Source organism: Marmota flaviventris, chromosome 2 (assembly GCF_047511675.1).
Source record: "Marmota flaviventris isolate mMarFla1 chromosome 2, mMarFla1.hap1, whole genome shotgun sequence".
NCBI lineage: Eukaryota > Metazoa > Chordata > Mammalia > Rodentia > Sciuridae > Marmota > Marmota flaviventris.
The window spans coordinates 37,820,156-37,833,784 of record NC_092499.1 but is presented as its reverse complement, the minus strand read 5'-3'; the positions used below and the strand labels follow the sequence as shown (position 1 = coordinate 37,833,784).

General features: G+C 41.2%; 1 protein-coding gene across 1 annotated transcript; it reads left to right on the top strand.

Annotated features, from left to right (window-relative positions):
- The first annotated feature begins 6,086 nt into the window (after positions 1–6,086).
- Positions 6,087–9,596, top strand: LOC139703491 (mast cell protease 1A-like). Its single transcript, XM_071606976.1, has 5 exons — positions 6,087–6,174; positions 7,771–7,918; positions 8,373–8,511; positions 8,703–8,960; positions 9,320–9,596. The coding sequence occupies exons 1-5, from the start codon at positions 6,120–6,122 to the stop codon at positions 9,479–9,481; spliced, it is 762 nt and encodes a 253-aa protein (XP_071463077.1). The 5' UTR covers positions 6,087–6,119; the 3' UTR covers positions 9,482–9,596.
- Positions 9,597–13,629: the final 4,033 nt, after the last annotated feature.

The following is a 13,629-nucleotide window of genomic DNA, read 5'->3' as shown; positions in this document are numbered from 1 at the left end:
CCCAACTCCCACTACTGCCATCGGCGTGGGCGTGTCTGTAGGGGCCGAGGGAAGCAGAGGGGATTCTGGATCCCCAACTCCCCTTGCCACCAGCGGCAACACCCAAGGTCTTAGCCACCAGTTCCCAGGGGCGTGCCCACCAAAGGGGTCCGGAAAAATTAAACTGTCGGTTCCCAGATCACCGCTCCACAGCACTGGGGCTTGGATGAATGACAGAGAGAGTGCTCAGTCGTTCGGGAAATAGGGCATGCAGTGGGGCTTCAAGTGTAAACAGATCCTTGGAGAGCACCTCTGGTGAGTGGGGGGGGGGTGTCTAGCTGGCTGACAGGAGGAAGGGGGGAGGGGCAGGAGAAGAGAAACGGCTCTGGACTAACAGGATTGAGAGACTCCCAGGAGCCACTTTACAGGGATTGCTGTCCGCACATAGAGGGCAGAAGCTCGGCTCAGGGGGCACAGCTCCGCCTACTGGAACAGAAGAAAATGGATCTCTAAAACTTCATTTTTTTTTTAATTTCTATTTTATTAGTTTTTTTCTCCCCTTTTCCTTCCTTCTTTCTTTCCCTTTTCAAGTTTTATTGTTCTTTCCATTCTCCTCTATTCTATCTATCTCTCTCTCCCTCTTTCTTTTTAAGGGCTCCTTCCTTCCCCTTCCCCCCAACTTTCATCCCAAGCATTATGTCTTCCATTACGTGTAATTGTCTAAATGCAAATAGGTGATTGTTTCAAGGCTGTCTATAGGGCTCCTAAATACCTAGCTATTACCAAACACCCTGATCCAATCGCCTGTTAATATCCCCCTTCAGTAGAGCAATCTTCCAAAGTAGCCAAGACATACTAACCCTCATACCATGATAGCACCTAACCTAAACATAAAGTCCTAAGAACAAACAACAAATCACTATATGCATACAGAATCCAAAAGCCTTTTATGAATTGAATGAGTCAGCTTTAAAGTACAATAAAGCCCAACATTTCTAGGCATAGTCTCCCACCACAAAGGAGAGACCACAGAGATATACAAAACCAAAACAAATTTATAGGAGAAAACAGAAACACAGCAGTTAAACAGAGTTGGAAAGTAACGTGAACACCATGAAAAAACAAGGGAAAAAAGGATTACAAACAATGCAGGACAACTTAAATTTACAGGAGAACCTAGAGGCATCAGAAAAATGGACAGAGACAGAACTCAAGGCATACCTGACTCAGATGGAATGGAATCTTAGAGAAGTCATTAGACAGCAAGTCCAAACAATGAATGAATACTTTGAAAATGAATTGCATAAGCAAATTCAAATAGCAAAGAATGAACTCTACCAGGAGATAGAGATTTTAAAAAAAAATCAAACAGTAATCGTAGAAATGCAAGAAACTATAAACCAAATTAAAACCTCAAACGAGAATATTACAAATACACTAGATCAAATTGAAGTCAGAACATCAGATAATGAGGACAAAGTTTATCAACTCAAAAAGAATATAGTCAAACAGAAAGGATAGTAAGAAATCACGAGCAATCCATCCAAGACATATGGGATGTCATAAAAAAAACAACTTGAGAGTCATTGGGATAGAAGAAGGTATAGAGGTTCAAACCAAAGGAATGAACAATCTGTTGAATGAAATAATCTTAGAAAACTTCCCAGATATGAAAGATGGAATGGATTGCCAAATCCTGGAAGCCTACAGGACCCCAAACATACAAAACCGTAATAGACCAACTCCAAGACACATAATTATGAAGATATCCAACATACAGAACAAGGAGAGGATATTAAAAGCTACGAGAGAAAGGAGGCAGATTACATTCAGGGGTAAACCAATTAGGTTAACGGCTGATTTTTCATCACAGACGTTGAAAGCGAGAAGATCCTGGAACAACGTATTTCAAATGCTGAAAAATAATGGATTCCAACCAAGAATACTGTATCCAGCAAAATTAAGCTTCAGATTTGACAATGAAATTAAAATATTTCACGATAAACAAAAGTTAAAAGAATTCGCAGCCAGAAAACCAGCACTGCCAGGCATTTTGAGCAAAACACTACAAGAAGAGGAATTGAAAAACAGCACCCAAAACTAACAGTGGGAGGTAACTCAGTAAAGGGGGGGAAAAAATAAACAAAGAAGAAAAACTAGCCAAATTAAAATAAATAAATAAATAAATAAGCATGACTGGAAGTACAAACCAAAATCAATAGTAACCATAAACGTTAATGGCTTAAATTCACCAATCAAGAGACATAGACTAGTAACCTGGATTAAAAAAACAGATCCAACAATATGCTGCCTTTAGGAGACTCATATGATAGGAAAAGACACACACAGGCTGAAGGTGAAAGGTTGGGAAAAATCATACCACTCACATGGTCCTCGGAAGCAAGCAGGAGTGGCCATACTCATATCGAATAAAATCAACTTCAAACCTACGTTAATCAAAAGGTATAAAGAAGGACACTATATACTATTAAAAGGAACCATTCACCAACAAGACATAACAATTATCAATATGTATGCACCAAACAATGGTGCTGCAACGTTCATAAAACAAACTCTCCTCAAGTTCAAGAGTCAAATAGACCACACAACACAATAATTATGGGTGACTTCAACACACCGCTCTCTCCATTGGACAGATCCTCCAGACAAAAGCTGAATAAAGAAACTATAGAACTCAATAACACAATCAATAACCTAGACTTAACCGACATATATAGAATATATCAACCATCATCAAGTGGATACACGTTCTTCTCAGCAGCACATGGATCCTTCTCAAAGACAGACCATATATTATGCCATAGGGCAACTCTTAGTAAATATAAAGGTGTGGAGATAATACCATGCATTTTATCTGATCATAATGGAATGAAACTGGAAATCAATGATAAAAGAAGGAAGGAAAAATCCTGCATCACCTGGAAAATGAACAATATGTTACTGAATGATCAATGGGTTAGAGAAGACATAAAGGAGGAAATCAAAAAAATTCTTAGAGATAAATGAAAATACAGACACAACATATCGGAATCTATGGGACACAATGAAAGCAGTTTTAAGAGGGAAATTCATTGCCTGGAGTTCATTCCTCAAAAAAAGAAAAAACCAACAAATAAATGAGCTCACACTTCATCTCAAAACCCTAGAAAAGGAAGACCAAAACAACAGAAAATGTAGTAGAAGGCAAGAAATAATTAAGATCAGAGTGGAAATTGAAACCAAAAAAAACCATTGAAAAAATTGATAAAACTAAAAGTTGGTTCTTTGAAAAAATAACTAAGATCGACAGACCCTTAGCCATGCTAACGAAGAGAAGAAGAGAGAGAACTCAAATTACTAACATACGGGATGAAAAAGGCAATATCACAATGGACACTACAGAAATACAGAAGATAATTAGAAATTATTTTGAAACCCTATATTCCAATAAAATTTAAGATAGTGAAGATACCGATAAATTTCTTAAGTCATATGATTTGCCCAGATTGAGTCAGGAAGATACACACAATTTAAACAGACCAATAACAAAGGAGGAAATAGAAAAAGCCATCAAAAGACTACCAACCAAGAAAAGCCCTGGACCAGATGGGTATACAGCAGAGTTTTACAAAACCTTCAAAGAAGAATTAATACCAATACTTTTCAAATTATTTCAAGAAATAGAAAAAGAAGGAGCTCTTCCAAATTCATTCTATGAGGCCAACATCACAATGATCCTGAAACCAGACAAAGACACTTCAAAGAAAGAAAACTACAGACCAATATCTCTAATGAACTTAGATGCAAAAATCCTCAATAAAATCCTGGCGAATAGAATACAAAAGCATATCAAAAAAATTGTGCACCATGATCAAGTAGGATTCATCCCTGGGATGCAAGGCTGGTTCAATACACGGAAATCAATAAATGTTATTCACCACATCAATAGACTTAACGATAAGAACCACATGATCATCTCGATAGATGCAGAAAAAGCATTCGACAAAGTACAGCATCCCTTTTTGTTCAAAACACTAGAAAAACTAGGGATAACAGGAACTTACCTCAACATTGTAAAAGCTATATATGCTAAGCCTCAGGCTAGCATCATTCTAAATGGAGAAAAAAACTCTGAAAAGCAATATATAGATTACTCAGAAAACTTGAAATGGAACCACCATTTAACCCAGCTATGTCACTACTCACTTAATAACCAATGGACTTAATATCAGCATACTATACTGATGTGGTCACATCAATGTTCATAGAAGTTTAATTCACAATATCTAAGCTATGAAAACAATCTGGGTGCCCCTCAATAGATGAATGGATAAAGAAAATGTGGTACATATACACAATAGAATATCAGTCATAAAGAAGAAAGAAAATATGCCATTTGCCAATAAATGAATGAAATGGGAGGCCATCATGCTTACTGAATGAGCCAATCCCAACAAACCAAAAGCCAAATGTTCACTCTGATATGTGGATGCTGACTCACAATAGGCAGAGGGGAGGCAGGAGTGGAGGTTCACACTATTGGTCACGGGGAAATGGGATTATGGTGGAGAGATGGGAATGGGAAATGGGAAAGACAGTAGAATGAATCAGACATAACTCTCTTCTGTTCATATATGAATACATGTGTATTCAATATATGTGTAACTCCATATCATGTACAACTACAAAAATGGGAAGGTATAATCCATATATTTATGATATGCCAAAATAAACATTCTACTGTGATGTTTCACTAAAACGAACAAATTTTTTTAAAAGAACAGAGATGTTCCAAACAAAGAATATTTCTGAGTTCATGATTCTTCCTTTTTTTCCATGCAGGGAGAATCATCAGGGTCATTTATGTAGCAAAAGGTAGTGGGATTTCAGAAAGGTAGATCTCTGAACCGTGCACAAAGGTTACTACTTTGGCTCTCTGGCATTGGATTCCAATTCACATGGTATCATTCATTTATTAAACAGAATATTGCTGGGAGAAAAGATCTTCTTCCATTTCCGCATGGTTTAAACAAAGCAGACTCAAAAACTTATCCAAAGGCGATGACTTTGGATTAGTGGTTTAGTTCCTCTCATCAACTTTACAAACACCCAAAGTGGTTGGCAGATAACACTTTCCTAAATGACAGCAACTGTGTGTCTCCCATCCCACCAGCTTTTCTTATAGCATCATTTAATGCCCCCTCTACAGGCAAGGTCTGTCCCTGGCTGTTTACTCTGGGTGGGGTTGAGATTGATGCAAGCAATGAAATATGGTAGAGTTGATACCATGTGACTTTTAAAATTTGGGTGAAAAAGAACACAGCTTCTGCCTCTTTGCAATTAGGAGGGAATGGTCTCTCTAGAGAAGCCAATCATCATGTTGCAAGGAACAACCCCTCAGGGAGACCACATTGGCAGAACCTCCTGGAGAGGAAAGGAAGTTCCCAGGTGACAGCCAGCATAAGCACTGACCTCTGAAGCAGGGAGCCTTCAGACGATTCCCCTCTCTGCATCTCAAGACCAGCCTGCTGACACAGAGAAAAGCAGAAACAAGCTATCCTCAGCAACCATGACCAAATTGAGCTTCCTGGGCAAAGGATATGTCATTGTTGTTTTGAACACTGAGTACATGGGTCACTGAGGCACACCGTCTTCAGCATTGCTCCCACCCCATTCTGCCCATCCCTGTAACCCCAGCCCCACCATCTTGTCTATTCACTAATATTTTCTTGTCTTCTGCCACAGCCAAAGAATCTCATCTCCAATGTCCTGAGTCTTACAAAGAAAACGATTTCACCAAATGATCATCTTTCCACGATCATCGTTCAAAGAGAACCAAGGAAATGAGCATATTTCTGAGACCACAGGACTCACTATGGCCAATGTTTAGCACCTATACCACCCCATCTTGTGACCATAGGTTCCTGTTTTCTGCTTCTGTGGTCAGCACTGAATCAAGAGTGGTGGGAGCTAAGCCATGGCTAAGGTCTAACTCAACCATCAGATCTTGATCAGACAGTGAGGAAAGGATGAGATCATCTCAGATGAAAAAGCCCCCACACACCAGAAGAGAACACTGGGAGTTTAAAAGACCAGGACAACACAACAACATCTTTGACCAGAGAAGCCTTCCTGGGAAGATGAAGCCACTCCTGCTCCTGTTGGTGTTTCTCCTGTGCCCAAGGGCAGAGGCAGGTGAGTGACTATCGCCAACAACTGAAGCCCAACCCCAAGCTCAGCCCTGCTCAGATGCTGCACCCCACCATTCCGGCTCAGGTGCACCTCCAGCAACTTTCTGCTTAGCAAGGTAAACCTCACCCAAAGACTGGCAGGTCTCATGGGGATGGGAGCACAAAGGAGGAGCAGGGCAGAAGGCTGGTTTTCATGAGAGTCAGTGGCCACCTTCCCCTTTCCCAGCTATAACCTTTACATCTGGAAAGCAGGCCCTTTCACAAAGACATATGAAAAAATAAATAAACAATTCCCCAAGAAAAGGCAGCTGACAGAAAAGCACTGGCTTCTGTAATCAAGGTAGAGCCCACTATATTTTAAAATTAATATCTTAATATCTATCTTCAATATCCACCTGCTTCTCCAAATTTGTCATTCTCACACTGCCCAGGAATGAAGCCAAAGATCCATTTGATCTCAGAATTGTGGGCATTCTCATCCCTTAACAGATATGTGTGCCTTGGTTCAGCCACATGTTCTCTCAGGTCATTTTCAGTTACAGATGGGTACAATGGCTTTGCCACACCCCATCTTCCCTGGTGCTCACGATCTCACCAGCACTACCCCTCCAACCTCAGCCACAGGCTTATCAGGAGCCATTCCCTCACACAGCCAAGACCTTTACTGGGCACCTACTTGGTGTCTGGCTCCAGCAGACAAACATAAAACACGACTCAGCATCCTGAATTTATGTGCAGAACCCAGTAGGAGCTCAGTGGGAACTAAGGGGGAAACAAGAGAGGAAAGAAGATTCTGGGACACTTCAGAGAAAGGACTGACCAGGATATGTAGGGACGTTGCTACTTGTTCCAAACTCAAATCCTGTCAGTGAACACTGACATCTGAAGCGGGAATTACAGAGCAAGGACCGCCCTGCTCTTGGTCAAAGGGAGTATCTGAGTCTTGTGGGTCACTCTTCAAGCCAGGAATGCTGCCTGGCAAACACTCAGGGCCCATGTTTGCTACTGCTGGCTACTTAGACCATTCCCCTAGGGACATGTATAAGGGCTTGAGCCAGCCAAGGCTACATAGCAAGTGAGGAGACCAGGGGCAGGGCCAGAACAAAGGAGCATAGAGGGTCCTCTAGTGAGGTTACCTCCTGTTTGATGAAAATGCGGGAGGACACAAGCCAGGGACCCAATCAGAAAGAAATTTTTGTGTTTGTGCTCCTAAATGGAGAATCCAATAGAATAACTAAAAGAGAAGTATTCACAGACACCAATCAATAATAGTGAGGAGAGGGTGGACAGGGGAGATGATAAGGAAAGGAGAAATTCCTTGGACCGTAAGAGAAGACAAACTCTCCCACCAGATTCCAAATGTTGTGGAACCTTCTCTTCAGAACAGTCTCTCTGTCCCTCTTGCGATAAACCTGCTGCTTGCTTGCTCTCTCTGCATCCTGTTTGTCAATTCTTTGCTGAACAAGGACAATGAACCCAGCACCCCTAAATGGTAACAACACCACACACAATCCTTCCTTCCCTGTAGTTTACCCCAGTGTCCTCTTCTTCAGCCTTTGGCTCCATGAGCACCAAGGGCAGGACAGAACTTTTCTTTCAGGGAAAATCATCGGGGGCCAGGAAGCTGTGCCTCATTCCCATCCCTACATGGCATTTCTTCGGATCCAGACTCCAGATAAAACAAAACGATGTGGGGGTTTCCTTGTTCGTGAGGACTTTGTCCTGACAGCAGCCCACTGCTGGAAAAGGTGAGTTCACCCTTCTAGAGAAAACATCATAGCGAATCTTATCCTTTGGGCCTGAAGACAAGAGCTCCATGCAGGGCAGGGAAGCTATGGAGAGAGAGGAGCAGTCAGTGCAGGTGGCTTCTTATACAAAAGGCGAACGTGGATCAAGGCTGAATGGGAAGAAGGTGGGTTTTGCCCCAGATCCCAGAGTGCAAATATGTGAAATTAAGAGTCTCACCTGGAGACAGTCTCTGTGCATGACTGTACATGTTCTGTACATGACTGAGCACACTGCAATACTCTAGGACCTGCACCAACACTGGCTTCCAGGAAGCAAAGGGAAAAGATGCTCAGCCCCAAGTCCTCTTCCCATGTAGCTTCTCCCAACTCCAACCTGCCTTGCCCTGGGCCAACCATTTTCTTTCAGGGATACTGACTTGTATCCCCTGTGACTCTACCTCACTGTCTGCTCTAGGAACAGAACCATCACTGTCATCCTGGGGGCCCATGACATCAGTGAGCAAGAGACGACCCAGCAGGTCATCCCTATAAGAAGAGTCATCCCCCATCCAAATTTTAAAAGAAAGCCATTCAATGACATCATGTTACTTCAGGTGAGGCATGCCATTCCACTGGGTCTTACACAGGTTAATCCTAGAGGGTTAAATCCTCATGGCCTTGTTTCCATCCCTCCCTGTCAAATTGACCCCTTCACTTGTCCCAATGCCATGAAGAAAGCAACCCCATGACTCTGTCGATTTTCGTGAGTTGTTGGTTGATCAGAATTCCCTTTATCTGCCTTTAGTTGAAAAAGAAGGCCAAGCTGAATGCTGAGGTGAGCCTCCTCAAGTTACCCTCAAGAAATTCCCAGGTGACACCAGGGATGGTGTGCACTCTGGCCGGTTGGGGACACATTGGCCAAAACATATCCACAACAAAACTGCATGAAGTACAGCTGGAAATCCAAAAAGACGAGGAATGTCTCTCTCATTTCAAAAGTATATATGACTCCACCACCCAGATTTGTGTGGGGAACCCAAAAGAGAAGAAGAATTGTCTTCATGTAAGTTCACCTGCATTGGCTAGTCCCTGCCTTTGGCACAGCAGAGTTTGAGGAGAATCAGGGCAAAGGGAACTACTTATGCCCCCATGTACTCAGCCTTTCACCAATTCAGTCTCTGGTCCTGGAGACTGATTTCCCTTTGGTCACTTCATGAACAGAGAGACTTACTGGAAAAGGAGAGGCATCAGTCAACTGGAGGGAATAGTCAGGGTCAGGCTGGAGCCCCCCAGACTGAATGAGGACTGCCCCGGTCCTGATTTCACAAACACAGCCCTCTAATAGTGCCCACACACACCTGGGGAGTGGGCAGTGTGGGATCTGAACCTGGTCAGCTAAGAGCTTCTTTTCTCTGCCCACAGGGAGACTCAGGAAGTCCCCTTGTGTGTGAAAATGTGGCCCAGGGCATTGTGTCCTTTGGGGAAGACGAGGGGACACCTCCAAGTGTCTACTCCAGGATCTCAAGCTTTCTGCGCTGGATTAAAAAAACAATGAAATCCTTCAAACTCCAGGGGCCAGAATGAGAGGCCTTCAGAACGGATCTTCATCCTCTCTTCAACATAGGCCCAAAGTGCACTGGGTGGAGGAGTAAAGGGGAGACCGCCAGTTGCTTAATAAACTTTCATTTCTGCAACAGAAGTGATGGATTCCTCCTTTCTTCACCAGCATAACATTCTGTAAGGTGCTGACTGTATGTCCAGCAGGAACTGCTCACATTTATGATTCTTTACATTCTTACCCTCAGGCACACTCCACCTTCCACCTCTAGAATATAAAACCTTGCTTTGTTGATACTGGCTCCAAATTAGTGTTCAATTCCAGCTCCCTGCAGGATGGTGAGTTTAAGCTACGCAGGAAAAAAGGATGCTCTCTAGACAAAACTCATTCCTTTAGTGCCATCTTACCTCATTTTGTACCTACATTCCTACCCTACCCACCTTCAGGGCCAATATGAAAACACAAAATAACCCATATTTGGAAAGGAAATTACATAATTCCCACCCTAGTGGTAATCGGTAGGAGCCTTTTGGAAAGGTGTGGTTCATGCAGGGGTCCCTCTCCAAGTTAGCACAATTGGCAGCTTGGAAGCATGAAGCTTTCAGGAATAATTTTCAGTATCCCCAGATGCAACATGAGTTCTGTCATAGCCCTGTCATGGGGCAAGAGCCCAGTGCAGTGTCTGGTCTCCTGAAAACCCATCCTCCCAAAACTCCAAATGACCTTCCATCTTAGTCTGAGCCAGCTTCTCTCCACCTCCCATGTCCAGGTTCCCTGGAATCCTGTGAGGATCCAAGCACCCTTTCTATCTGTGTTCACCAAGATTATCATCCTTGATGGATCTTGAGCACTAGCTCAACTTCTGTCCCATTCATGAAGGACCAGGGGGCAGGGTATGTCCTCAGAACTCTAGTCCAGAGTTTACACCTAGGTCAAGGCCATGTCAGTCGTCCTCATGCAGAGGAGTCCTGCTCCTGACCTCAGAGCTCAACAAAGACGGGTCACACTCAGCAGCTTGATCCCTTTCAGGCTCTTCCTTTTGGGCACCACTGACAGTCTGGCCTCTGGGACAGAACTCATTGATTAGTGCCCTGGACTATAATGTCCAACTATGTGAGACAGCCTGCCTCTGTAACAGGACAGAAGCAACATTCTGCAAAGCAGCAGTCATCATGGAATCCATGTGGTGTTTCTGTGGCTTTCCTGGTCTGCATCTCAGTTTAAAATTTATAAGAATCACAGGCATCTTCTTTTCAAGATAATAAAACTTATTTGAGATGTCACATGGTAGAGCACATTATCACATCACATCCAAGAACTGCTGATTATGGGGTCTAGAGGAAATGGAGACTTTATAGTCTGTCAGTGCTAAGAGCATTCCCTCCCAGGAGGCAGGAGGAAGATGGGAAGAAGGACCACAGTGTGAGCAAGTCTGTCCTGATTTAACTTTGTGGCATGTACACAAACTCAGACACGAATCAGTTCACATTTTTCTGAAATCTGGGGTCTGACTTAAGCATGGGCCAATGTGAAAAGTAACCCTAGTTATTACTGAGGCCTTGCCACACTCACAATTGAACCAAGATAGGCAGGCTTAGGTATGCTTGGAAAATGGAAGCTTTTTTAATCGTTTTTAATTTTTTTTATTGAAGATTTACAGTGAAACATTGTAACTGGGTTCATCCTGACAAACTCACACATACATGAAAATCAATTCAGCTCATAATGCCAATCTTTTCAATCCCCTCTCTTACCACCCAGCTAAACTTTTCTCTCAAATTCTCCTTCATCTACTCTACTTGACTCCCTTTTGCTCATCTAATAATTAATTATATTTAATTAGTAAAATTAACCAAATTGTTAATTGGTATAATTAATTATATTTGCTTGATTCTTTGTAATATCTATTCCTCCCTCCACTTTCCTTAATGTTATTCTAGTTTCAGTGTAAAACAGTAAACATTCAAGGTTTGGATTTCAGAGTTGGTTTATTTCACTTAGCATGATATTCTCCATTTCCATTCATTACTGGCTATAACTTTATTCTTTTTATGGCTGAGTCAACTCCACTGAATATATGTACCACAGTTTCTTGTTCCATTCATCTACTGACAGGTATCTAGATTGATCCCATAATTTGGCTACTGTTCATTGTCCTGCAATAACCATTGAGGTGATTGTAGTATGTCGATTTTTATATTTGGGGGAATACCAACGAGTAGGATAGCTGGATGACATGGTAGTTCTATCCCTAGTTCCTTGAGGAATCACCATACTGCTTTCCAGAGTGCTTGTACTGGTCTGTAGTACAACCAACAATGTACAAGTGTTCCTTTCTGCCCACAACCTTGCCAGCATTTATTTATTGTTGTTCATATTCTTGATCATTGCCAACCTGACTAGAGTCAGATGAAATCATAGGACAGTTTTGATTTGATTTCCCTAATTCTAAAAATGGTGAACATTTTTCATATATTTGTTGTCCATTGTGTTTCTTCTTTTGAGAAACTTCCATTTTGTTCTTTTGCCCATTTATTGATTGGATTTTTTGCAGGGGTGGGGTGTTTTGTGTTAAGGCTTTAAGTTCATTTATATTCTGGATATTAATGCCCTATTGTAAAATTAGCAGGACAGGACTTTCTCCTGTTTTGTAGCCTCTCTCTTCACACTCTTAATCATTTCCTTGGCTGTGCAGAAGCTTTTCAGTTGGATGGCATCCCACTTCTTGAAACTTGGGTTTTTTTTTCTTATTCACTGGGGGTCTCATTAAGGAAGTTGGTGTCAGCAACTACCTGCTGCAGTATTGAACCTATGTTTTCTTCCAGCAGTTGTACAGTTTCTAGTCTAATTCCTAGTCTTTGATCCATTTCAATGTGGGTTTTGTGCATGGTGTGAGAGAAAAGTCTAATTTCATTTTTCTACAGATACCTATCCAGTTGCCCCAGCACCATTTGTTTTAACATGCTGTCTTTTTTCAAGAGGCATTTTTGGTGCCTTTGTCAAATATCAGACAGCTATGGATATGTGAATATCTCTCTGGGTCTTCTACTCTGTTCCATTGGTCTTCATGTCTATTTTGATGTCAATACCATGCTGTTTTTGTTACTACAGTTTGGGATGTAATTATAGTTCAGGTATTGTGATGTCTCATGCTTCACATTTCTTGCCTAGTATTGCTTTGGCTATTCTGGGTCTCTGATTTTTCCAATTGAATTGAAGAATTATTTTCCTAATTCTGTGAAGAATGTCATTGATATTTTGAGGAGGATTGAAATGCATCTGTATATTGCTCTTGGTATTTTGGCCATTTTGATAATATTGATTCTGCATATTGAAGATGGCATGTGTTTTCATCTTTTAAGGTCATCTTCAATTCTTTGCTTTGGTGTTCTATAATTTGTATTGCCAACCTCTTTTCCCTCCTTAGTTAGATTAATTTTTTGAAGTTACTATGAAGGGGATTGTTTTCATGATTTCTTCCTCAACTGAATCACTGTTGGATTATAGGAAAGCTAATGATTTATGGGTATTGATCTTGTATCCTGCTACATTGTTAAACTGATTTCTATGCTCTAGAAGTCTTTTATGGTATTTTTTGAGTCTTATTGATATAGAAACATGTTGTAGGCAAACAGAGGTACTTCAACTTCTTCCTTTCCTAAATTTATTTCTTTGATTTCCTTTTCATGTCTGATCACCATGGTTAATGTTTCAAGTGTTATACTGAATAGGGGTGGTGAGAGTGGATAATTTTGCCTTGTTCCTAATTTCAGAGGAAATGCTTTTAGTTTTTCTCCATTGAATATCAGGATGGTGTTGGCTTTGGGCTTGTTTCCAAATCCAAAATGCTGATAAAATTTTAGCATAGTTTTCATTTGATTTCCCTGATTGTTACAGATGTTGAACAGTTTTCATATATTTTTATTTGGCCTATATGATGTTGAAGTAATGTCCTTCTATTCCTAATTTTTTCATCATTTTTAACATGAATGTGTGTTGGATTTTATCAAAGGCCTTTTTGGCATCTATTCAGATGATCATGTCACTCTTATCTTTAATTCTGATTAAGTGGTGAATTACATTTATTGATTTTCATATGTTCAACCAAACTTTCACCCTGAAAAGAAACCCATTTCATCATGGTATAATTTTTATGTGTTTTTGAATGTGGTTT

Excerpts from the sequence above, each read along its gene's own strand:
- LOC139703491 (XM_071606976.1), top strand. The coding sequence starts at position 6,120 with ATGAAGCCACTCCTGCTCCTGTTGGTGTTTCTCCTGTGCCCAAGGGCA. Across the intron at positions 7,919-8,372 it reads GCAGCCCACTGCTGGAAAAG|GAACAGAACCATCACTGTCA; the intron begins GTGAGTTCACCC and ends TGTCTGCTCTAG. Across the intron at positions 8,512-8,702 it reads ATGACATCATGTTACTTCAG|TTGAAAAAGAAGGCCAAGCT; the intron begins GTGAGGCATGCC and ends ATCTGCCTTTAG.